General features: G+C 43.5%; 3 protein-coding genes across 4 annotated transcripts; 2 read left to right on the forward strand and 1 right to left on the reverse strand.

Annotated features, from left to right (window-relative positions):
- Positions 1–1,579: 1,579 nt before the first annotated feature.
- On the forward strand, positions 1,580–12,557 carry LOC124664554 (wax ester synthase/diacylglycerol acyltransferase 5-like). Its single transcript, XM_047202044.1, has 7 exons — positions 1,580–1,828; positions 4,353–4,958; positions 5,581–5,647; positions 5,736–5,809; positions 5,942–6,133; positions 6,251–6,388; positions 12,387–12,557. Exons 1-7 carry the CDS (start codon positions 1,580–1,582, stop codon positions 12,555–12,557), a joined length of 1,497 nt encoding a protein of 498 aa, XP_047058000.1.
- Positions 12,558–22,660: 10,103 nt separating this feature from the next.
- On the forward strand, positions 22,661–26,747 carry LOC124665379 (germin-like protein 8-11). 2 transcript variants are annotated; one of them, XM_047202790.1, is made up of 3 exons: positions 22,661–23,574; positions 25,803–25,863; positions 26,007–26,747. In XM_047202790.1, exons 1-3 carry the CDS (start codon positions 23,572–23,574, stop codon positions 26,567–26,569), a joined length of 627 nt encoding a protein of 208 aa, XP_047058746.1. In that variant the 5' UTR covers positions 22,661–23,571; the 3' UTR covers positions 26,570–26,747. The 2 variants fall into 2 exon arrangements, with proteins under 2 accessions (XP_047058746.1, XP_047058745.1); XM_047202789.1 differs by lacking the exon at positions 22,661–23,574 and having other exon boundaries at positions 25,281–25,863.
- On the reverse strand, positions 24,121–24,980 carry LOC124665380 (germin-like protein 8-7). The gene is made up of 2 exons (XM_047202791.1): positions 24,848–24,980; positions 24,121–24,761 (listed from the first exon to the last, which is right to left on the reverse strand). The coding sequence occupies exons 1-2, from the start codon at positions 24,972–24,974 to the stop codon at positions 24,199–24,201; spliced, it is 690 nt and encodes a 229-aa protein (XP_047058747.1). The 5' UTR covers positions 24,975–24,980; the 3' UTR covers positions 24,121–24,198.
- Positions 26,748–27,098: the final 351 nt, after the last annotated feature.

Raw genomic sequence — 27,098 nt, forward strand, 5'->3', positions numbered from 1 at the left:
CTCCACCACCACCACCACCACCACCTCCACCACCTCCTCCTCCTCCTCCTCCTCCTCCTGCCGTCCTCCTCCTTCACCCACCCAGCGAAATTAAAAAAAATAAAAAATTCGGCCGCCATATTTTTTTGAATTTCAAAAAACAATTCTGTGGCGCACCGCCGCCGGTGCGCCATAGAAATAAGTTTCTGTGGCGCACCACCGCCGGTGCGCCATAGAAATAAGGTTTCTGTGGCGCATGGGTCGGTGCGCCACAGAAACCTTATTTTTGTGGCGAGAATTCTGTGGCGCACCGCCCATGCGCCATAGAATTGATTTTTGGTGCGCCACTGATGAGCCTTTTCCTACTAGTGGTGGCGTCATTTTATATGTCATAGTAACTATTCCATTTGTCAAAATTAGGATACGACAATTATTTTGAAAAACCCTGCACGCAAAGGGTTATCCTGTCCGGAGTTCTATGGATTTCAGAGGAAATGAGGTGGGAAACGGCCTCGGTATGGCATAATTTGCCGAAACGAGGTCATATTTGGTACGTGTGTGGGCCCTAGGATGGGAATCAAGACCTAGGACGCGGATTTCTAATCCGACCCACGGGCGATCATTTTTCATTTTTGGCGTGTGTGAAAGCCATGAAACCTCGAACATTATAGCTCATTTCTAAGAAGGTTTGTCTAGGTATTTGAAATATTCCATTTTTAATATTTTTCTAAGATAGATCTTATTTTTCTGCAAAATTTGATATATTATACTTATTTTTCTCAATTATAATGATTTAGTTATGCTTTTTCGAAGATTGACGTGGAGAAATAGAAAATAGCTACGCCGACGGCATAACCATCGGCACAAATCTAAAGTGAAAAAAAAAGAAAAAAATATTGTGCCAATGGCCAGACTGGTCCTATGCCGACGAGTTTAACGCCGATGGCCATCCTTGCCACCGCTCTCCGAAGATTCCTATATCGATAGCCCTGATATTTAGCCATCGGCACATACGGCGACCGTCGGTACATCTACGCTCTCCTGTAGCGTTGGAAACCCGATCCTAGTTGGTGGAGCTTGCTGCACCTGCGGCTGCCGGTGGCCGGATGTACTCACGCACCAGCGAGCTTCGGTAGCTGGTATATGAATCTATATGAATCTGCTAGTATTAAATTTGATTTCACAAATCTAAATAGCGGAGAACCATAAGGATTTAGTGCTCAGAAAATTCAGAAAATAGGCACACATGAGGACCACAACGATTTGGATCCCAACGAGATGGACGTTGTTGGAGAGGTCCGATGATTCACTTCCCATTGAACTCTGATAGGTACTAGTGTTTACCAATACTACATTTTATAGAGATAGCCACACGCCTTGAAGAACCGGTGGCAGCTGGATAGTCTTCTCCTTAATTAATAGAGATCGTACACAATCACTAATAACCTGAAAATGATATACACACAATTGGGGTCGTGCACAGTTAGAAATATTGCTGGTTACTGGAGTAACAACAAGGTGCTTTGCCATGTACTAGTACTATATAACACCTACGCAGCCTAGAGTTGATACAACTCGATCGGGTAGCCATTAGCCACTCATGGAAGAAACAATGAATGCTGCTATTAGCTCGGTAGCCACACTTCCAAAACTGCCGCTCTCCGTGCGTGTGCATAGAGAGACGGAATGTGCAGATGAGCCCATGAGCCCTATCGGAAGAATCATGGAAGATCTGGACGTCTACATTGTCGTCGTGATGGGGCTTGGCAAGCCAGTGAACCTACCCGTCTTCCGTGCCGGCATCGAAACAGAATTGCTTGCCCGATTCCCACGCTTCCGTAGCGTTCAAGTAATCCTGGAAGCTCTTTGTTCCTTTCATTCATATATATCTGAATTTTCATGTTCGCAACAACTTGAATCGTAAAAAGGGAAGTTCATACTGCTGTTTTTTCTTCATCTATCTATTATATACTAAACATAAAATAAAGGGTTTTAAATAGAGACACGAGGTTAATCCATATCATCTAAATTATTTTTAATCATTGGATGAATATGATTTAATAAGAGATTTACGTAATCGTACACATGTGTAACATGGATGTGAACTTAACACGATCTATTTTTTACTTGGCAAAATATCCATACCACTACGGTAGGTCGATCTATACGTTACGGCTGAGATTTTGTGACAAAAATAGTAGTGTCAATTTTTTATTTGACACAAGAAAGTCTAAGGCACGTAAAACTGTAGTATAGGAAAAAAACATGTAATCAGAGTCTTTACCATACGAGTAACAGATGTTTTTTTTTCCTTTACCGTAAGACTCCTATTTAATCACGTCTAAGTGAAGTCTAGATTGAGCCATATGTATTGCCTATCTCGTCACGTTTAGACTAGTTTTTTTTCTTAAGTTTAGGTGAGTTATATGTGTAGTGTACGATGCTAGCGTCGGACTGTGTCATGTGCGTATATGTTCTAAACCACACGTGCATGGCAAGGTCTCTAGACTAGGACGTCAAATATATTCTAGCATGAGCTGAGCGAGAGTGCGGGCGAGGAGGACATGTTGTGTCTCTGCTGCTATCGTCTTGCCGTTGAGCCGGGTAGCCTAGAAGATGATGGTGGACATTAGGATAAATAGTGTGAAGTGATTTAGACATTAAATGAATTGAGTATATCTAAACAATAGGAAAAAAAATTACACCTCCCTCTCGAGAAGGATGTAGCAGATTAAATTAGGATGTATATCTTTACACTTACACTAAATATTGTAGAGATACATCCAGATTTCAAAAAAAATTGCGACATCTTTTTCTGGACGGAGGTAGTACAAATTAGAGCACATGTATGTGTGATTAAAAAAGATTATACAAAATATTGAGCGCACATCTTGCTCCACAATTCTTTTGCTCGATAGTTGGATACCGAGTCTTTCTCCAGAACTTAAGTTGTAGGTAATACGGTCGTTCATTGCCCTAAGCATATAAACTCATGGTGATCGCATGCTAACATGTGTTCATAACACATATACATGCTATTGGGTCTATCCTAATACACCATATATTTATATCATTAAGAGTTTTAATCTGTTACGATATGACTCGCATTTACGAGGGTCACCTTGCTAGAAGATAACCCTCTAGGAATCTAAGTGTTGGAGTTATTGACATTTAATGTGGTCAACCTATTATCAATGATGAGACCAGAAGTGAGAGAGCTTACTACAGTAGTATATATGGACAACAACTACTTTTTTTTTTGAGACTAGGACTGGATTATATTAATTTAAGATCGCACATACACCAGATACATCCAGAACTAGGACATCTGTCCTCAAAGTGCAGAAAAGCCCCTGAACTAAAGAAAAATTACAACTTAAACCTTCAGAGAACCGCTGCACGAACCGATCCGCCGCCATTCGCCTTGCTCCCGCACCACCGGTCGAAGAGGAGGTCGAGGAAGGAGGGAACCGCCGCTGAATCGACTGCAAAATCCTGTAGAGGAACCAACCTCGTTTGCATCGCCGCAAGAGCCACCTGCCGCGGACGGCAAGATCTGGGTAGCGATGGGAGCCACATCGGCGGGGGACACGCCCCGGATTGAGCAGTCGTTCGAGCTGTCGACGCCGGCCAGAACCAGCATCCCAGCCCGCATACGCTCGCAAGAGAGGATAGCAGAGTCTGTAGATCCGTGGCTAGCATCTTCCTCCCAACCTCCACGGTCAAGAACAGGAGAGGAAAAAGCAAGAACCAGGGATCTAGATCCAACTTATTCGGGAACCAAAAGCAACTACAAACAAGCAAAAGAAACCCTAACCAACTACCTGTACACGTCCAGACCCCCCCTCCCGCGCACAGCCGGCCACCTTGGCCGCCGGCGGTGGGGGGGAGGGAGGCCGGATTTGGCGGCGGTGGAGAGGGGCAAGGGAGAGAGAGAGACGGTATCCACTAGAAAAAAAGAGAGTTGGACAACAACTACTTAACCACTTGCACAAGTACCACGGACTGCATACTCGTCGAAAAGGACACTATTAGAGCAAGTACAATAAGGTACAGTCAGCTGGCTATAAGAGATAAAATATTATAAATTTGCTTAGTTGGAAGAGAGAGATTAGGAGAGAGAAGAGGAGTGGGCTCTTATCTTGTAGCCAGCTCTAGCACGTGCTCCTAGGCACTATGTGAGACTAAAAGGTGGGCCATGTATTGTAAAAGTACTACACTTTTATAGCTCACTATTGTATATGTTGGCTCTAAGTTAGCTATAGATGACATGGCACTTGGCTTATAGCTAGCAGCTGGCTACACTATTGGAATTGCTCTTACTTACAAACATCATTTTCTCTATTTATTAACCCACATATACGTACGTACAGGTGATGGAATTTGGCAAGCCGCGATGGGTGCAGACGACGGTGAACGTGGACGACCACATCATAGTTCCGAGGTTGGATCCTGCTGCTGTTGCGTGTGGCCCAGAGAAAGCTGTGGAGGACTACGTGTCGTCACTCTCCATGCTCCCGATGGACAGGGGCCGCCCGCTCTGGGAGTTCCACTTCCTCGACATCCCAACCTCCGAGGCCACCTCCACGACGGTGCTCCGCCTGCACCACTCCATCGGCGACGGCGCGTCACTAATGACGCTCCTCATGGCGTCGTCGCTCAGCACGGCTGATCCCGCCAGGCTGCCGGCCATGCCACCGCCGCCCAAGCGCACCGGGCCGATCTACCAACGACGGCCACGACCGCCGCTGTCTTCAGGCGAGGCGTTGCTCGCGTGGGTTTGGTCTTATCTTGTGCTGGCCTGGAACACGCTGGTGGACGGTGTGTTGCTTCTTGCAACGATGCTGTTCTTGAGTGATCCACACACACTGTTCAAACGTGCAGACGGCGGCAGCAGCAAGTCTCACCGCCACATGCGCTTTCTGCATCGGAGCCTTAGCCTCGATGACGTGAAGCTTGTCAAGACTGCCATGAACTGCGTACGTGTTAAGTTATTGAATATTTACATTAACCCTAAGTCAAATGATGCTAATTACAGACAGAGTAAAAAAATATATAGTGGGTATAAAAACCCATGCCAATCGATGACATTGCATAATGCGACCTCACCCTCAGATTACGCCTTTCGGTTTGAAAGAGTGAATACAATGGAGTCTACTACATACATGATATATATCTATATTAAGTTGGATATAACATTATAAATGTATCATTGTTACAAGAGTAATATATAGAACATGAAAATAGTCTAACATGAAAAATAATATTCTCAAAGCAGTCTATTATCTATTATATTGGATCTTGAAATGATATTTTGGATATGTAGCCAAGCTATGCAGTTTCATGGGTCTGTTGACTAGTTCAATACTCCCTTCGTTCGAAAATAAGTGACTCAAATTTATCTATACTCACATGTATCTATATGCATTTTAGACGAAGAATCTAGATAACTATGCATCGCTTATTTTTGGATGGAGGAGGTGGAATGGTTATGGCCTTCTAATTACGCCAGATATATGTGTGGCTCGCTTGTTGGATGCCTGGTCATGTTGTTACTCAATGGACTTTCTCTCAACTCTCCTTTTCTTTTTCTTTTTGCAGACAATCAACGATGTTCTAGTCGGTGTGACATCGGCAGCTCTTTCACAATATTACTTCCGGAAGTCTGGTAAGAGGTTATCTCAACGAATGTGTGTTCTGAACAAGACTAAACTTGCGGCAGTCGTTACACATTCCTTCATTGTCTTCAATGTTAGGTGACATTAACGCCAAGGGAATCTGTTTGCGGTCATTTCTCCTTGTCAACACAAGGACAGTCTCTAGCCGACAAGTAAGTTTTCTTTTTCTGCAATATATGTAAGAAATAGTGTGAGTTCCACATGAAACATTATAGTACCCACCAAATCAAAATTTTGCATAACATAAAAAAATACTTTAATTTTTGTTCTACAACTATGAACAGACGTATGTTACCAAGGTGGCGACAGGGAATAAACTTAGCAGCCTCATCTGCCCATTTCACATAGCCTTGCACGATGATCCACTTGAGCATGTTCGGAAGGCAAAAAGGCTCATGCTTAGGAAAAAGAGCTCTTTAGAAGTGATGTTCACACAAGTGGTTGGTGAATTTTTGGTGAAATACTTTACTGTAAAGGTATATTTCCTGCTAGCTCATTTTATATGTTCTTCTCACGATTTACACTGGGCAAAACATGAGCAAGGACTATCTATTCATATTTTCAATTCCGTTTCGAATTGTAAACGGAAGCAGATCGGATCTTTTTTATTGCGCCTCTTCATGACACGTACAACCATAATGTTGTCAAATATCGTTGGACCAGCAGAACATATAACGTTATGTGGGCACCCAGTTGCCTTCATGGCAACTAGCGTCTACGGGCAACCTCAAGTAAGTCACACAATATATATTTATAATTTTTGGAGCAATAATTATTTGAAATTTCTATATCCACACTTCGAAGCTCATTTCTGAAACCAAGCATATATTAAACAAGTCACTGGACAAACAAATAGAAGTATTCCCTCCATCCACGAATATGTGTACTTCTATCTTTTGTCTCAAGTAAAAGACAAATCAAATTTGACTAAATTTACATAGCAAAGTAGAAACATATATGCCATTACATTGGTAGATTATGAAAGTACATTTCAAGATGGATCTGGTGATACTCCCTCTGAATAAGGCTTATAAATTTTGTCAAAAGTCAGCATTCTCTAAGTTTGACCAATTTATAAATAAAAATATGAAAAATTTAAGATACAAATCAATATTAGTAGATTAATTGTAAACTATATTTCCATAATATATTTGTTTCCCATTGTAGGTGTTTATATTTTCTTCTTTTTATTTGGTCAACCTTTATAAGCTTTTACTATATTTATAAGCCTTATTCATTGAGGAACGGGGTTAGGTACTACTCTATATAAAGTTGGTCAAATTCAGGTTTAGTTAGGACAAAGCTTAGAAGTGCACTTAGAGCAAGAACAATAGTAAAGCCAAATTATAGCACATTGCCATGTCATCTGTAGCCAACCTTATAGCCAACATGTATAATAATTAAATTTAAAAATCTACTACTTTATCAGTAGATGGGCCCTCACCTTACACTATCACAAAGTATCTAGAGGTCCGTGCTGCGGCTGAATTTTAGCTAAGAGCCTAGAGGAAATTGCACGAACCACCACATGTATTATGTTGCATAGCGGTCCAACTTTGTGATTAAGTTAATTAACTAAATGTTCACGTAATTTAAGTATATAAACTAACTAATATAGGATAGCCATAAACAATGATTTCTTATATCTAGCCAAAATTTAGTGACCTTTTGATATTTTAAAACAAATTGAAAAATCGAGTAATGAAAACAATACATAATAATGAATCAGGGGAAGTTTGAAAAGAATTGTACATGTCGTTTGAAAATTGTGTCACTTACAAAATTTGATGAAAATTTAGAGCTTTTAAAAAAAGGTTAAAAAAATTAGTAGTTTAAACAATATGTTCTTTACATAATCCTGAAAAATTGATACAATTTGAAATAAAAATTAGTAGTTGGTGGTCCCCAACCATTTGATTTGCTCTTAAACATGTTAATCCTAGATTTGGACCCACTACAACAAAAATACCCCATAAAGATGTTGTTTTGGTCTCGTAGAGACATTATCTCTACACTACGGTAGAGACGTTTGTTAAGTGTCACATAAATGACACTGCAGGCAGTGTGTCTAGGACTAGAGGCCACTTCCTTAATTTCTTTACATAATGTAAACCATTTCGTAGAGACACTACACATTGTCCATGCATTCTATAAGACACTAGATGATACCCCGCGCGTTGCAGCGGAACGTTTTAGAAAACGATTTCTTAAAGTACAAAAAAAAACAATTTATTAAACTCATGAAAGTTGTTTTTTTTAGGATGACTCCTGAAATATTTAAAGCTCATATTGAAATATTGTAGCATCACTTACTAAGTATCTTATATTATAATAATTAATAATGCCAAATAGAGATCAAAACAAACAAAAAAAATATGCTAAAAGATCCTCCAAATGTTGCATTGGTGTTCTCCTCGCCAACATATACATAATGTAAAAAATGTGCAGCTTGTCCGCAATCTGAATGAAATATTTTTTTCAACAGACGATCAATAAATTCCTATTGATCCTTTACATAGAGTTTGTTTTTGGTTCCAAATGAACTAAGTAAAAAAAGGTCTATTAAAGTAGACTAATCCAAGCTAGCACTTTTTCAACAGGCAATAATTTACTATTCGTCCTCCATGTACATTTGTTGTTGGTTCCAAATTAACCAAGTAAAAAGGCCTATTTAAGTAGACATATCCAAGCTGGCACACTTTTCAACAGATGATCAATAATTTAATGTTGATCATTCATGTAGAGTTTGTTTTTGATTCCAAATGAACCAAGTAAACAGGTCTATTGAAGTAGACACATCCAAGCTAGCACTTTGGAACGGGCACTCTGCCCAGCCGTGCTTATAGTTCCACATGGAACAAAAGAGCATAAAACAAAGGTTAGAGGAAAATAATAAATGTCCAGAAATTTACCCTTCTTACATATAGGATGGATGAAGTGGGATCAAGAAACATATCTTTTGTCATGACGTTGATGCAACTTCCATCTGCGGTAGAAAAACAACACATCACCTCTTAGTAGAAACATCTAACATTCTTGTTCTATGTAAGCGGATTACTGTGTTATCAAGAAAAGGACGTGTACCGGGATATTCACTTTGGCTCATAGGAGCATTTGCTCTCATTATGTGAATCAACATTTTGAAGTGTCAAAAAATTCTAAAATAAAATTTTACATGTACATCTACACATTTAATGTTCGTACACAAGTTTTCAAAAAAAACTAAAAAAATTTGTGGCTCCTGTAAAAAAGACAAATTTTGATGCTATAACATGACTACGTACAGGACATTTTTTTGTCTTTTTTGTACACGCCACATAAAATGTTGTTTCTCCACGAAAAATTGTGCACTAACATAGAATGTCATGATGTACACCAAAAAAATTATGTCAGAATTTTTTGCCATTTTTAAAATTATTTTTTAATTATTTTGTATAATGGGAGCATTTGCTCCTATGAGCCAAAACGTCTCCTCCACGTGTACCGGACTATTTCACTCCGGTGAGCGGATACATCAAAGAGTGTAGCAAAATTCGTGGCAAAACGCTGCTCACTGTTAGATGTCAAATTGCATACATTTTGTGGATACATGATGTCTTGTAGTTGCATGTTTCTTCAGCTAATAATGTCTAGCACTAATTCTCGAGAAACTCACACTTGAGTCTTCAGATTGAAGTCATACATGGTTTGTAATTTTTAATACTGCAAAGTAAGACTGAAGCTCGTCAAGATGATTGTAGCAGGCAGAACCTGACCTTTGATTGTCTAGAAATGTTTTGGAAAAGGGGAGAGCATGAATACCACATCTACTGAAATTCAGATCACATGTGGTACAAAAAAGTACCTGTACCTAAAGAACGCCATGAGTGAGGGCTCGCGTCTGATGGAATTACCTTGCCTGTCCTCAAGAAGATACCATGGGATAGATTCCAGTGAACAAAGTTTATGCCATCCTGCAAAACGAATTCATACAGAAGAACACGGAGAGGCGTGAGGGAGGAATGGGCTGAGCAAGGCGAGAGTAATGCAAACATCACTGCTGACATGCAATCCAATCTGGGTAAACAATTGATATGCTTATCTTGCTACAGGTGTAGGCGTGTAGCATTGCCATCATCATGCAGGAACAAAGAAAAAACAGATCACGGTAGGTCGGTAGCAGAGGGGTTACAAAACTACCAGTTGCTTCCAAACTGGCCGCTGATGGCCCTGCACCTTACTTGTGTGAGTCGAGGTTGATTGTAGAAATGACGAACCTGCATTGGCGGTGGAAATTATAAAAAAAAATAAGGCCGATTGGAAATTATCTATATGGTAACAATTGACAAAAATTATAATCTCGCCTGGAAGGCGAAAGCACCGAGAGACATATATATGGTAGAAGTACAACTCAGCTAGTATCAGGGAGGATCAGCCGGTACCCAGTAGCTCCAGAATCCAGCGCATCGCCACTTGAGATCCCAATCCCGAGCAAAGCTTCTTTTCCAAACGGAATCTGCAGGTAAAGTTATGACATATATAAAATCCCCAATCAGAAAATAGAAACTGTAACATCAGCCCGAGGAAAAGAGAGAGAGAGCACGCATGTAGCATGTATGAGGCCATGGAGAGATATATAGGTGAAATTAATAGGGAACTCTGCTCGGATATTGCAGGAAGGGGAAGACAAATGGTGGGGTGGGACATGAATCGGGAGGAAGATACGAAGAGATGCGAAGGGGTCGGCGGCACTAAATCCATCGGTTCAAAACGGGATGTGGTGGTGAAGAAGTTGAAGATGGAGAGGAGAATCACCAATTGATGGAGTAAATTAGGAGTTCTGATTGGCATGAGAGCAGAACCGTTGGGATTTGCGAGCCGGGGCGAACGAAGAAGCCGAACGGAGGAGGATTCGTGCGAGCGGCGGCGATGGACGAAGAGGAACGGAGGCGGAGCCGTGGTGGGGGAGAGATCGATGGGAAGAGATAGAAGAGGAAGAGAGTCGGCCCATCTGGCGAGGAAGGGCAGCAGAGATCGATGGCCTCCTTCGGGCGCGTCTGGAAAGGAAGGCAACTGGGCGTGTCGGGGGCTCGGGGCGTGTCCGCCTGTGTCTCCGTTCAGGCGTGGCGTTTGGAAAGGAAGGGCCACCGAGCGTGTCGGGGCGTGTCGGTCTGTCCAGAATTTTAATCTAGTGACGTGGCTGGCTGTGAGACCAGCAAAATGGGACCAGGTATTAAGAAAGAGAAGATTCGTAAAGACATGTTTATGCCATTATTCTATAGAATAGGTAAAAATAATTTATAAAACGATTTGGGAGCAAACCTCAAAATCAAGATCTTCAGGAAAAGTTTCTACTCATATAACCACTTAGCCACACACGACATCTTGCTAATGCTCTTAAAGAAATGTTATTATTATATTATTTATATTATTATTATTATATTAAATGCCTCAAAATTATATAAAGTTCCTCTACATAATGCAAATAGTGTCTCAAATTTTTTCTCTAGCTATAATGTAAAGTCAATTCCGGAAGTGTATTAAAAATGCCTCTATATGATTTCTTGCAGAAATTTGTTAAGTGTCTCATAGAATTGCTTTGAACACACATTTGATAATCATGACAAAAATATGTCAACTAGTGTCTCTAGAGTTAAGACACTCTAGATTTGTCTAAAACAAATGTCTCTACATCAATAAAAGTGCCTCTACATAATTATTTAACAAATCAATAGAGGCAAACCATAAAGTGTCTCTAGAGAAGTGCCTCTACAAAAAAATTTGCCGTAGTGGTCTATATGCAATATATATACGTATAGTTGGTGGTTTGTGCAAAAAAAGATAATGAGTCTTTTGTGCAACGAGAATAACAATAAATGGTGGTTTGTGCAATTTCCTCAAGAGCCTGCAAGTCTTCTCTCTGCTCTTCTCTCTATTCCAAATCAACAAATGTATAAATTTAATTTCTTATGTACAACCAATGTAAGTTTATTCTACTTGCTCTTATTCGCGCACGGAGTAGTTGCTTGAAATAGTTATTAGTTGCATGTTGGTTTTTGGTGTATGGGCTCTCAATGCTCCCCACATATTTGTATACTATGACCCTTTTTGAATTTTGAATCAAACTTCAAATAATAACTGCCAGCCTATATAGCACTAAAAAATCCCACTAGCTAGAATCATATTTGAAAGATGTTTCTTGTGATATAATTTTTTATTGAAAATACCTATATTTTGTTAGTGAAAATAATTATCAAATTAGACTCAATATTATATTTGATCTTGTAGTGGACTCATGGAAGTGTGTTGTAGGGCATGCATTTGTAGTAAGCTCTAGCTAAAAAATAGGAGATAAATACAGTTCTATATTGTTACATATATCGCCACTTCTTCTTTGATGCATATACAAAGCTTCAGTTTAACAGTAATCCAAGCTTCTCACCAAAAGAAATTAAACATACATTTGGTAAATAGAAAATTAAATAAAAATGCAATGAAAAATGTTGGAGCTTAGTCTTTATCTAATTATGCACTTAAGAATCCTAACGAACAGCATAGGAACATGCTATAACACGAATCGTTTCACATTTTGATGTAAAACTATGATGAAATCCATATTCTAAATACAATATTAAGTTGTTGTCACAATGTTTGAAAATCCACTCTCTAAAATACTAATTTTCTTGACACCTTCTACAATAATAATTTCACTGCACCTTTTTTTAACTATTTGGAATCATTATTTTGCAGGCTCTCACCGTGCACTACCTAAATTATGATAACACTATCAAGGTAATTCTGGCAGTTGATGACGCTCAGTTTCCAGATTGTCATCAATTATTGGATGATTTTGTCGAATCCATGATGCTCATAAAGGAAGCAACCAAATTCCATACATTAAAATCCATCCGGTTTGACTGAGCACCGGACAATTGGATAAGAGGGTGCTATGTTACGGCACTCATAGGCTGGTTTGCGTTTCATGAATCTAAATGATTATTACAATAAATAAGGGCTTGGTTGAGTTTATAATGTGTACGAGTTGTATGACTCTGAATAATTTCTATTGCACTTGGCTCTGTGTAAATGAGCTTTATTTTTAACCGTTGCCCATTTTACTGGTGTAAATATAAAACGTTGATACCCAAAAAGAAAACCCTAATCTAAGAATTCTCCCCTAAACTTCCCCGGTTTGGTGGCGGTGCTCATGGTCGTAGCAGAAGGAGAGGGTAGCGACAGGATTCCCCTCCCATCGAACCGATCTGGTCCTCGATATGACGAAGCCAGGGACGTTGTATAGCAGGAGATGAGGCAAATTGAGGGGATATGCCTCCTCACATTAGGGTGGATCATGAAGGGGATTGTAGCTGAAAACAATAATTTTTCTAACTAGCATACTCTGGATGCCAAGATCTATCTAGGAGTAATTCTATAACAGAGATAGATTCTGTAACATACCCTAGTAGAAAGAAAGCGGTTAGAACATGGATGATGTAGTCGTATGTTGCCGCCGACCTCAAGGTCATGTTCAATCCTTGTACGACGACAGGGGACACAAATGGCAGCACCTCCGTGATATCGCATACGTACAGTGCTTGCCGATGACTCATGGTTCTCTGTTCTAACCAATAATGTGGAAGTAGATCTTCTGGATCGGAACACCATCAGCACAATGGCGTACTAGGGTGGACTTGACTCCCACGTGCGCAGATCGAACCACACACGGGAGAGAAAACAAGAGAGAGAGAGAGAGAGAGAGAGAGAGAGAGAGAGAGAGAGAGAGAGAGAGAGAGAGGTGGAGGCGCATGGAGAAGGGAGAGGGACACTGATACGTCTCAAACGTATCTATAATTTCTTATGTTCCATGCTTGTTTTATGACAATACCTACATGTTTTGTTCACACTTTATGATGATTTTATGTGTTTTCCGGAACTAACCTATTGACGAGATGCCGAAGGGCCAGTTGCTGTTTTCTGATGTTTTTGGTTTCAGAAATCATAGTAAGGAAATATTCTCGGAATCGGACGAAATCAACGCCCAGCATCTTAGAATTCCACGAAGCTTCCAGAACACCCGGGAAGGACCAGAGGTGGGCCACAGGGCCACCAGACGCTAGGGCGGCGCGGCCAGGGCCTGGGCCGCGCCCCCTATCGTGTCACCACTTCGTCACCCCTCCGACTCCGCCTCTTCGCCTATTTAAAGGTCCCTGACCTAAAACCTCGATACGAAAAAGCCACGGTACGAGAAACCTTCCAGAGCCGCCGCCATCGCGAAGCCAAGATCCGGGGACAGGAGTCTCTGTTCCGGCACGCCGCCGGGACGGGGAAGTGCCCCGGAAGGCATCTCCATCAACACCACCGCCATCTTCATCACCGCTGCTTGTCTCCCATGAGGAGGGAGTAGTTCTCCATCGAGGCTAAGGGCTGTACCGGTAGCTATGTGGTTAATCTCTCTCCTATGTACTTCAATACAATGATCTCATGAGCTGCCTTACATGATTGAGATTCATATGAGTTTTGTATCACTATTCATCTATGTGTTACTCTGGTGATGTTATTAAAGTAGTCTATTCCTCCTCCACGGTGTAATGGTGACAGTGTGTGCGTCGTGTAGTACTTGGCGTAGGTTATGATTGTAATCTCTTGTAGATTATGAAGTTAATTATTGCTATGATAGTATTGATGTGATCTATTCCTCCTTCATAGTGTGATGGTGACAGTGTGCATGCTATGTTAGTACTTGGTGTAATTGCAATGATCTATCATGCACTCTAAGGTTATTTAAATATGAACATTGAATGTTGTGGAGTTTGTTAACTCCGGCATTGAGGTGCTCTTGTAGCCCTACGCAATTAGTGGTGTTCATCATCCAACAAGAGAGTGTAGAGTGGTTTTATTATGTGATCAATGTTGAGAGTGTCCACTAGTGAAAGTATGATCCCTAGGACTTGTTTCTAAACATCGAATCTCCATTTACTTACTGTTCTGCTGCATGTTTGCTCGCTGCCATATTTTATTCAGATTGCTATTACCACTCATATACATCCATACTACCTGTATTTCACTATCTCTTCGCCGAACTAGTGCACCTATACATCTGACAAGTGTATTAGGTGTGTTGGGGACACAAGAGACTTCTTGTATCGTGATTGCAGGGTTGCTTGAGAGGGATATCTTTGACCTCTTCCTCCCTGAGTTCGATAAACCTTGGGTGATTCACTTAAGGGAAACTTGCTGCTGTTCTACAAACCTCTGCTCTTGGAGGCCCAACACTGTCTACAGCAATAGAAGCGTGCGTAGACATCAGACACTTCATTGCCTCGGGGGTTACTCCAACCCTTGTGGCCCCCGCCTTATATAGGGGGAGGGTGAACATGGACGCAACACATAAGCACTAGTAGAAAAAGAGGCTTCCGTCCACCCCTATTAGTCCCGGAAATATTCGAACCGCGACTAAAGGGGGCTTTAGTCGCGGTTCGGGAGGCGACCCGCGACTAATGGTCCATCCGCGACGAAAGGGTACCCCTTTAGTCGCGGTTCGGGATGCGGCCGGCGGAAAAACCTTTAGTCGCGGTTGGGGACACCAACCGCGACTAAAGGGTACCCCTTTAGTCGCGGACCGTGTCCCCAACCGCGACTAAACGTTTTTCCGAGTTTTTTTACTCCCACGCACCCTGCACCCCCCCCCGTGGATCGCCTTTTTTGGTTTGTAAAATACAAAAGAAAATGATAGAAAATTAAAAAAAAATTTGTTTTTAGATTCTTGTATGTTATGCAACCTACTATTCGGAGAAATTAAGAAATTCGAATTTCCACTTTTTTTGCAAAAAAAGTTTAGAAAATGGTAAAACCGCAATAACTTTTGCATACGACGTCGGAAAAAAACGTATAATATATCAAAAAAATGCTGGGAAAAAGTTACATCCGAATTCACCCGGGTTTACCCGTTAGCCAATTTTTAGATTCTCAAAATTCCAAATGGAAATACAAAAGCGAGGAAGATTTTAGTTTTTTCTATAAATTATGGATTTTATATTTTTTTAATTTTTTAAAACCTAAAATTAATAATTTCATTCTGCATAAAGATTACTATCATTTTTACCCAATTTTTAGATTTTCAAATTTTTAGATTTTAGGTTTTTTTAAAAAATATTTAATTAATTAATAAAATTAAAAATAATACAAATTAAAAAGTTAATGTTTATTTATTTATTCAATATTATTATTACATCATTACTTTTGTTTATTAAAAGAATTATTTGAAATTCAAACAATAAAGAAATGTGACATCGATCAACATGTTAATAGGATTGATATGATAGTACTATCACATACATGCGCGCGAAGCACTTGGATGCGGAACGGAATGGAACTCGGAAGTTAAGCGTGCTAGAGGTGGAGTAGTGGGAGGATGGGTGACCGAGCGGGAAGTTTGACCACGAGTAAGTAATTTGACTAGAGATAAGTGTAGTTAGAGATAGAGACTAAGACTAAGCTATGTAAATAACTGAAATAAGAGAAATTCTGAAAAAAAAAGAAAAAAAAACGGAGTGAAAAAAATTAGAAATCCAAATGAATTAAAAAAATTTAACGAAATAGCCTTTAGTCCCGGTTGGGGACACCAACCGCGACTAAAGGTCCTTCGCCCGAGCGCACGGTAGCCGCCCACGTGGACGGGCCTTTAGTCGCGGTTCGTAAGCAACCGCGACTAAAGGGGGGCCTTTAGTCGCGCTTAATTAGTCGCGGTTGCGCAACCGCGACTAATGGCAGTTGCGAACCGCGACTAAAGGCCATTTTTCTACCAGTGAAGTACTATACTAAACGATAACCACTTCGATTTTTCTCCTAATTTTATTTTTTATTAACAACAACTTGACACGTATGTGTTTTAATGGTTGGTTTACCTCTTACTTTTCCCTGTGTGCAGCTCCGGTGTTCTCTAAGATTTTTTTGGAGTTCCAAGCGGTGATGTTAGCACATGTGGTGCTACGCTGTTTCCTGCGTGTTAGTTTTGGTGTGGCTGTAGCTATGCTCTGTCTTTTCTCTCGTTTAGGTTGTGTTCTGTGTGAGCGTGTTAATTTGTCTCCTCTTCTCTATCCCTTCACGTATTTAGTCAGTCAAAGCGGTGCTTATTCATGTCCTCACCATCCTCAGCTCATCCTTGGTTTCTCGAAAGCGACCACCGTCCCTCCACCACCTTCTCCCTCTCATAGCTCTCTCTTTCCATATATCGAAGATTTCAAGCGAGCGGCGGCATGGTCTGCATGAAGGCTATGGAGCAAGACGGAGTTGAGTTCAGCTCCACCGGCGCAAATGATACTTGCTGGTGCCACCAGACGCGGCCTCCATGAGAAGATAAGATGCATGACCAGTCCTTCTTCCCTCGATTTTCTCTCTCCCTTGCTTTACCTCCCAACAAGGAACACATCTACGAGGGAGACGACTATGAGAGCAACGCCTTTGACGAGGAAGGAGACGGCCACGGTGCCAGGTGCATGTATTGGTGCGCAGGTATCACCTGAGAGCTCCCGCTTCCACTTTCCCCTTTCCCCTTTCCCGTCGATCTTTTCATATACTCCACCCTCTTTTTAGTAACCCACGACGATAATGGAGCTGCAGCTGCGTGAGCCGGCCCCGGATGTATGGTTGCCTACCCTAATCGGTACATCCTCAAACCTATTTTTCGATTCGATTTATTATTTAGGACTAGCAAAAGTGCCCGTGCGTTGCACCGGGAAAAAATAAATACTAAAACATTATACTCCTTTCGCTCCAAAATGTAAAGCTCTTAAGGTTTAGCCAAAAGTCAATATCTTCTAAGTTTGATCAAGTTTATACGAAAAAAAATATTGAGAAACTATACTTTCTGGTGGGTGAATGTATTGATATTGATTTGGTATTGTGAATGTTTATATTTTTACGTATAAATTTGGTCAAAATTAAAATATGTTAACTTTTGACTAAAACTTATGCGTCTTGTATTTTGGGACGGGGGAGGAATAAACAATCTGCATTGACACTTATCATTTTTTCCATGACCATTTTCTTCTATTCAATCATGAACATAGTGATACGTAACAACAAAATTAAATTGCAAGCCCTCGCTAGGCGGCTACCAGCCCCACCCTCTATGTATGTTGTGCCATAGGGGCCATGACCCCCTTTCCAGGGCCGCTCGACTGGCACGTTGTCCATTGAGCTCTTGTGTGTGCAGCCCTCCATGAGTCCCAGTAAGTCTCATCCCCAATTACAGCTTCACCTTCGACGCCGATAGTGTCTCTAACCAGTGAACCACCATTTTATCCTTCCCATCCAGGCGCTTCGAGAATAATCCATCCTCGAATTTCGTCATCATTTCCATTCAGTAACTCTGTTGTGAACCCTTTTTTGTTGCTACTACCTCATTCAACTTTTCACTGGATGACTGGGTACATGTAAGGCTTTTATTTTTCAATAAAAAGTTAGACGAAAATTTTGGCAGAAATCTTAGCTCCTTTATTATTAGGTATAGATTTTGGTGCCCCTTGTCCCTGCCCATCTCAGGCAGCACAGCAGGCGGCAAGGTCGCAAGTGCAGAGATAGTTGTGTCAAGGGAACGGTGGCGGTTCACCATGTGAAACGACTGAGGGAGGGCGGTTCTACGTGGTGGCGGCCAACAGGGGTCCGCGACGGATTCTGCTTTTGAGACATCATAAGAAAATGTGGCTAGAGCAAGGAATGAACCTACCATGGAAAAAAGAGTGCCGAAAGGAAGGTCAAGGTGCACATTGTATCTTTTAAGCATTATATCATGAAAAGAAGGCAAATAATTTACTACTTTATTTTTGGCCACACATAGCGGGTCGATCTTCTGGCACGGTCCAATGTCAGTTTGAAAATGGCAACGCAGAAAATCAATATTGTTATCTGATTGTCGCCTCAAGAACCGGACGGGTTTTGGATGTGTCGCGCATAGGAGAGAATGTGTGCGCGATATAATTTAGGTTATTTTAAGATTTCTTTTTGGTTGCTAACCACATTTGATATGTGGTAAATTATTTTCTCTCACATTTATGTTAGATGATAATCAAACGGTAAGCAGCATCGGCGGAAAATCGTAATTGCCAGTATAAACCGTTTTCATCGTTTGTTGGGTTGTGCTCATGAAGCATGCCGCTCGATTGGACCGAACAGTTAGATCGACGGCAGCGTCCGCTCGATCGGTGCTTCCAGAGGAAAAAAAAAAACCAATCCTCCCAAAATCCCCCGTTCGCTCGCCCGGCCGCTCCCCTCCCTCCCGACGGCGGCGCGAGGGCGAACCCTCCACTCCCGACCTCGCCCGCGTCCTAGCGGCGTCCCGTCTCCACTGACCCCGGCTGGTACGTCCTCCCCTTCTCCTGACCGATCTCGTGCTCTAGCCTATCGAAGCTAAAGTCCGCCGTCACATTTATCTACTTTGTTGTGTTGTCAGCCATAGAGTTCAGATTGTTGTTAACTCGGGGAGTGGCTAGGGGCCGAGTGGTGCTACTTGATCGGGGATGCTCTGTACATTTTGTGAATCACCATTGTCATTTTCCTCATGTCATTTACATGGCTTGGATTTCATTTGGCCCCAAATGAGGCTCGATATTCAGAAAAACAGTTCTAGTAAACAGCAGTGTGGTTATTTTCTTGTTGTTCATTTAAACCGAACGTCCGTAGACCCAGCTTTATAAATAAAGCAAGAACACCACAGCCAAAGTTTTACAACCAACCAACACGACTCACGCCACACACGCGGAGCCCAGAAACGAAACGAACCCTACACCAACGAGAGTCACGTGCTACCCAAGCACCAAAGTACACAGCGGGAAAGATACAGAGCCCTGCAGTGGGTCGAATGTGCTAAATGTGCTAAGCCGCCCTAGTCCTCGCATGAAGCCTCCTGACCTCCTCCACCGCCTCGTCCAGCAACGCACGATCCCTCGGTCTGACCAGAACCCTCCAAGACTGCATATAAAGCAACATGTGGAAGAAAGCTGACTGTCAGCTGCATTGCCGATCAACTTCCCTTCAATAGTTAGTTTGTTTCTAATGTTCCAAAGGGTCCAACATTGGGCCGCAAAGGTAAACCATACTAATCTACGAAGGGGGCTTAGCAAGCCCTGTGCTAAGGCAATGAAATCCCCGACCCCTGCCGGGTTCCACTCGCAATGAAGGAGTTCCCTAACCCCGGCCCACATGAACCCCGCCATTGGGCATGTGAAGAAGATGTGGTTGCAATCCTCAACCTCTCCACACAGAGCACACAAGCCATTAGACGGACCCCGCCGCTTAGCCACCTGCTCGCAGGAGGGTAGTTTACCACGGATCAACTGCCACAAGAAGACTTTGATCTTGGGCGGAACGCGTGTCCGCCACACCTCCTTGAAATGTGTGACTGTTGCTCCCTGCAGAAGTCCACAATAAACCGACCGCGTGGAGTACTCCCCTGAGGACTCGAGGGACCAGGAAATCTGATCATTCCCTTCCCCCTCCGGAAGACCTTGGATTTCACGGCACATGTTATCCCATTCAACCTTTTCTGCCAAACCCAGGTGCCGCCGGAACCGGATGCGCCACTCTCCAGGAATCCCCTCTGCCACCCGAGTCGCGTGGACCGTGGTAAAGGGGCTGGAACAGCATCCAAAGAGGAGCGGGTAGCGGGCCCTAAGTGGCCCTCTCCCCGTCCACCAGTCAAGCCAGAAGTAAGTCCATTTCCCATTTTGGACCTTGTGGCGAGCCCCCAGTTTGAAATACCATTTGATATTTTGTATGGAATTCCAGAACTGGGACCCCCTCGCTGGCACCTCCTTGGAGAAAAAATCCCTGTCCCCAAGGTATTTGGCGCGAATCAAATCAGCCCACAGACCCCCTGTGTTCTGGTAGTACTTCCAAATCCACTTCAGCATCAAGGCAATGTTCATGGTTTTGGTGTTGAGGATACCCAGTCCACCGAAATGCCTAGGTTTGCACACGGTGGCCCAATCCACCATATGGTATTTCCTCTTGTGGCCGACCCCCTCCCAGAAGAATCGGGACCGAGATCTGTCCATAGCCGCATGGGTAGCATCGTGCAGGAGATACATACCCATTGCAAACATAGGAAGACTCGACAAGCAGGAGTTAGTGAGCTCCAGCCGACCAGCCGAGGCAAGGAAAAGGCCTTGCCAAGGGTCGACCCGGTGGCCCACCTTCTCCGGTAGGAACTCCCAGTCCGCTACCCGAAGCGCCCGACTACTCACCGGAAGGCCAAGGTATTTCATCGGAAGCTTGCCCAATTTACAGTTGAGCATGTTCGCTACCCTGTGTTGCTCCAGGTCCGTGACCCCTATCACGAACACCTCGCTCTTGTCGAAATTGATCTTAAGTCCCGACATGTTCTCAAAGCATAGGAGTAGGAACTTCAGATTCGCAATCCCCAGATCCGAAGGCTCAATCAGGACAAGAGTGTCGTCCGCATATTGGAGGTGTGTCACTCCCCTTGGAATGAGGTGTGAGACCACCCCGCGGATGTGGCCAGCCGTGTTGGCCCTAGCCAGCATCGCAGCCAGGCCATCCACCAAGAAGTCAAACAGAATCGGGGAGAGTGGATCACCCTGACGCACCCCCCGCGCATTGCGAAAGAAAGGACCCACCTCTCCATTAACGTTGATAGCCGTCTGGCCTCCCATGACCAGTTGCATCAACCTGTGGACATTCATGTCCGAGAAACCCTTGCGCTGAAGGATTTCCCTGAGGAACTCCCAGTTCACCCGGTCGTAGGCCTTTTCGAAATCAAGTTTAAGCAAGAGGCCCCCCAACCTCTTGGCGTGTAGCTCGTGGGCGATCTCGTGTAGAGCAAGCACCCCCTCGTGTAGACACCTACCCCGGATGAAAGCAGTCTGACTCCTGTCAATAGTTCTGTGGGCTATCGGGGCTAAGCGAGACGCGTACGCCTTCGCCACAAACTTAAAGATGACATTGATGAGAGCTGTTGGTCTAAACTGCTTGATCAAATCCGCCCCCTTAACCTTTGGGATCAAGGTGATGACCCCAAAGTTCAGGCGAGCGATATCCACTCTACCCAGAACGAAATCGTTCAGGATCTTGAGTATAGGAACTCGAAGGATTCCCCAAAATCGCTTGAAGAAGGAGACCGACAACCCATCCGGCCCCGGGGCGGAATCCGGCCTCATGCTCAGAAGCACCTCGTCGAGCTCGTCCGACGTGAAGGTCAATTCCAGAGCGAGGTTTTCCGCCGGAGAAATCTGTTGGTCCCCGGACCACAAATCAGAATGGAGAGAGAGAACCCTATCCTCCCCCCCGAACCCATGAGGCCATGGTAGAACGCATACACATGCTCCATAAGGTCGTGCTGTTCGTCGATCTCCCCGTGATCCGTGAGAAGCCGAGGGATCGAACACTTCCGTCGCCTCCCATTGGCGATGGCATGGAAGTACGCCGTGCAGGAATCCCCTTTCACCGTCCATTGCACCCTACTGCGTTGCTTCCAGTATTCCTCCTCCAGACTGTCCATAAGGAGGAGTTGGTCCTCCAAATGATACCTAAGGGCCCAACCCTCCTCGTCTAAACCGTCGGAGTCAGCCCGTCGGTCCAGGCCATCAATCTGCGCAAGAAGGTCCGCCCTAAAGACCCTCCGCTCCTTCCCCAAGTTGGCTCCCCAGCCCTTCAGGAACTGACGCACGTTCCTGGCCACACACTGCCAACCATCAATGATGTCCCTGTGAGGGCCCAGCTCATGCAGGTAGCTGTGGAGTTTGCCGTTGATGAGCTCCCCAAAGCCCGTCACCCGGAACCACCACGTCTGAAAGAAGAAACGTGGCGGTCGCCTGACCGTGACTTCCCCACTATCCAGGAGGAGAGGGTTGTGGTTCGACCCAATCCTCGTGATAGCCGTGACGGAGAAAAGCGGGAAAGCCGCCTCCCAAGACGGCGAGACGAAGACCCTGTCAAGCACACATCTGATCGGGCACAGTTGCCTGTTGGTCCACGTGAAACGGGCCCCTGCCCGATTGATCTCCCGAAGCGACATGGCTGCTATGGAGTCATTAAACCTGCGGATCCGGGGCCAGTTGATGTTCCCATTGTTCTTTTCCTGAGCAGAACGGATCAAGTTAAAGTCACCGGCCACCACTAAAGGTACCGGGCAGTGCAGGACCGCCTGCTCGAGCTCCCCAAGAAACTCATCAGTGCGGCTATGGTCAGCCGGACCGTAGACCAACATGAAGCACCACTTCATGTTGGTGTTACGCTGCAGGACAATAGCGCCGAGGAAGAAGGTACCCATCCTCCACGTCCCCACCTCGAAGGATTCATCCCGAAAACCCAAGAGCATACCACCGGAGTGTCCCACCGCCGGTAGGTGGTTCCAAGCGAAGAGTCCTCCCACCTCTAAGCTACGGAGCTCCGCAGGTTTCGGGATAAACAGCTAGGCAAGAGAGGACAGCCGTGCCGAAAGGGCATTAACATGGGTATGAGAGATCCTAGTGAGAATAGAGACATATCTGCTGAGGCTAATAAGCAATGAAACCAAGCTAGATAAGCCTTCATATCTAGGGTTTTTTATCCTCCCTTATGTGCAAGTCGGGAGAGATCAGGACATGATCTGTTACTAGGTGCAGTCTTTATCGTTTCTGAAGGTCTATAGTTAATTTCAAGTTGCAGCAGCGCTCATACTGTATAGATTCCTGCATTCATAGCATTATCTATGCCTGCTTGGAAGTTATAATATTAGCTTTGGGTCATATTTTTGGTTTCCGCATTGTTTCCATTTGACAGGCTGTTCCTTCTTGCATGCATGGACAAATGCGATGTTGTTTGCTGAGAGTTACTTCAAATTTGTGTTGAGCTAGACAAACAGAGGTCTAACCAAGTTAGCCATAGTTGGTGCTTTTTTTTGAATAACCAAATTATCTGAATCTGGGTATCATTATCAATGGTGAGTATAACCTTCCATCCTTCCTTCTGTTCTCTGAATTTGCCTTCCTTCTTTGCTAGTTATATTTAATTTACATGCATTTTTTTTGTAGCAGTCTGCTATATGCAGTATTTGACACATCATGTATTAACTGTGCGCCTGTGCCCCCATGCAAAAGTAAAGTAAAATAAGCACCTGTTCATTTTCGAATACGTAATAATTGACAATAAACTGTACTATTTGATCTACCTCGACAACACACTATTCACAATGCTACTCGACGGGAATATTAAAATTGCATTTTTGTAGGCAATTTATGCACTGGAGAATAGTTAGGTCCTTGTACAGCTAATTTGGATTAGGTACCGAACTAGATGTTTTGGTAGTCGGGTGTTACAGACCTGATCCCCTCCACCCCTGGATTGGATTGGCCGAAACCAAGACATGGGCATGGCACTTCCAAATCTTGTGATTCTGAACCGATTAGAGTCTTGCATCATTTGAGGTTCTAGCATGAGCACTCGGATGTTTATAACAAGAGCAAGCAGAACAACATAATATTCATGTTTGAATCAAACCAATAACTTCAGAAATTTATTTTTGGATCACATACAATAACTAATTACTATTACATAGAACATTTAATTAATTGTGGTTGTCAGCCCAGAACTGAGCTTGGAGCCAGTCTACGGTCTTCTTCTCCACCTGAAATGCCTTGGCAAGTACATCATCGGAGATCATAGGCTTTGATCCAAATATAGCATTGGCAATGGTAATTGCCCCTGGGTTCTGGCTGCTAAGTCCAGCAATTGCAACTGCTGGCTTGTAGGGATTGGGGTTAAACTGGAAGTGGATAAGTCCTTGCGGGAAGACAAACACATCACCCTTGTTGAGCACCTTGGAGAAGAGTTTGTTGTCAGTGTTGGACGTGATGAAGCCAACATAGAGTGTACCCTCAAGCACGGTGAGGATCTCAGTTGCACGAGGGTGCGTGTGTGGTGGGTTCTCGCCTAGGGGTGCATAGTCGATTCGTGCTAGGGAGATGCCAAGAGTGTTGAGGCCTGGAAGCTTCATGACGTTGATCAAGGTCACGTTGGAGCCAACCTTGCTCATCTTTGTGTCCCTCGGCATGTCAAGTTTGGTTGCCAGGAAGAAGTCCTCCGCTGTTACAACCTTTGGGTCCTTGCAGACGAATCCATTAACTAGCACTGGATCAAAAGAAATAACATGAGATTGACATGGTCGACAGAACTAAGAATTCATATATGAACTGATGCAAGGATTAATTTCATACCACGTGAGCTATTGTCTGCGACGCAAAAGTCCTGGAGAGGGCTAGGATCGGAGGCTATAGCCTGCCATGAGATCACTGCAAGAATAACAGCGAAGAGAAGGAAGCACGAGGAGGAGGACGAGGCCATTTTCTGTTCGAGAAATCAATGTTGGCTTCTCTTAGCTTTGTGTGTTCAGTATCTATACATGCATGGATATATATATCCCGCCTGCAGTGACCAAGTGTAGCTGACCGAGTTCACAGTCGTACCAATTAAAATCCAATATGTAGATTGACATGGTCTCTTGGAGGGTAGCTAGCTAATTTGTTCTAGTTAACGTGTCTTCGGAGCATGCTAAAATTGTCTGGCCAGGTCTCCTAATGCATGGAGTATAATATTTTAATAGACAGCCAATTCAAGCTTGTGTTTGTATAGGTCAATGTCGATGGCAACAGCCCAACAATGACATATTCAACTGCAAGAAATATGCATCAACTAGGTGGCTTCATCCGTACATCATGCATGACATTGACCGCGGTTACACAAAATCACTTTTAAATTGTTTCAGAGCCAAAGGCGTGTAGTCCATACATCATGGAGTATCACATCAGAACAACACTTTTATGGCCATGTTAGGTCATTTATCTTAGCTAGTACACATACTGAATCAAGCAATACAAAGAAACTTCCTAAAGTTGATCGATTCAAGGTAACAAATATATGGCTATTTAGTCGGTGCACTCTACCCGCGCTGCTGAATTAATGACCAATTCTAACTCATCATAGTTTTTGTTGACGGTTTCACAAAGTCACCTACTATTTTCTGCTGCTATAAATACCTAGCGCCCTTCACGTAGACAAATCACACAGCAATTCTACGAAGCCACAAGCACACATCTACTTTCAGGAAAAACTCAAATGGCACCCTCTTCCTATTTCCTTCTCACCGCTGTTCTTGCCTTGGCCACATGGCAGGCTATTGCTTCTGATCCGAGCCCTCTCCAGGACTTCTGTGTCGCAGACAACAGCTCGCGTGGTATGTATTCTCAACACTGGTTGAAGATCAAGTATATGTTAGTATTCATGTAGGTAGTTCTTTATAGGATAATATTTCATGCATTTAATTAAACTTATTCCTAGAATTAATCTGCCAATGCTAATACGCCCTCTATTACACAGTTCTTGTTAACGGATTTGTCTGTAAAGACCCAAAGGACGTGAAAGCTGAAGACTTCTTCTTGGCGGCCAAGCTCGACATGCCAAGAGACACGAAAATGAACAAGGTTGGGTCGAATGTCACCTTGATCAATGTAATGCGGATTCCCGGCCTGAACACATTGGGCATCTCCTTGGCGCGCATCGACTATGCACCTTTAGGTGAGAACCCACCGCACACTCACCCGCGTGCCACGGAGATCCTCACCGTGCTTGAAGGGACCCTTTATGTTGGCTTCGTCACATCGAACCCAGAAAACAAGTTCTTGTCGAAGGTGCTCAACAAGGGTGATGTATTTGTATTCCCAGAAGGGCTCATCCACTTCCAGTTCAACCCCAATCCCTACAAACCAGCGGTGGCAGTTGCTGCACTTAGCAGTCAGAACCCTGGTGCTATCACCATTGCCAACGCCGTATTTGGATCAAAGCCTATGATCTCAGATGATGTTCTCGCCAAAGCTTTCCAGGTTGACAAAAAGACCGTGGACTGGCTTCAAGCTCAGTTCTGGGCAGACAACCACAACTAGTTAAACATTGTAGCGACTATGTATGTGCAAAATAATATCAGATAGTTTCATATTTCATTTTTTATTGTATTTTCTTAGCTTTTAAATCATATACCATGTACTGGTGAAATATGCTGTTGAACAAAATTTGCTCAGTACTGCAAATGAAATACTCTGAACATGTCAGGAATTTGTTTAAGTGGTTACCTGTGTCCGTCCATAGCTTGGCAGGAGTGAATGTCTTTCCTCTTTAATTATGCCACGGTAGTTACGGCCCGCTGATCACAAGTATTACTTTGGTGTTCGGCTGGTGGTAATGACATGTCCCATTCCTTCCTAGCAATGGAAGAACCCATCACACTAACCGACTGTAGGCGTCCTTGACGTGCTGGCTTGAGTGGCTGAGTACTACTACGTATATAGCAGAGTAACAAGATCTGCAGGCGGTGGTTGGATTCTCGCTCACTTGCTCCTCTTCTGAACTGCGAGAAACGTGATCCTGGCTGCACTGAAGAGTGGGTTTCGCTGCGGTTCCGGCCATGGTCACCAC

The sequence above is a fragment of the Lolium rigidum genome, chromosome 6 (genome assembly GCF_022539505.1).
Source record: "Lolium rigidum isolate FL_2022 chromosome 6, APGP_CSIRO_Lrig_0.1, whole genome shotgun sequence".
Classification (NCBI taxonomy): Eukaryota; Viridiplantae; Streptophyta; class Magnoliopsida; order Poales; family Poaceae; genus Lolium; species Lolium rigidum.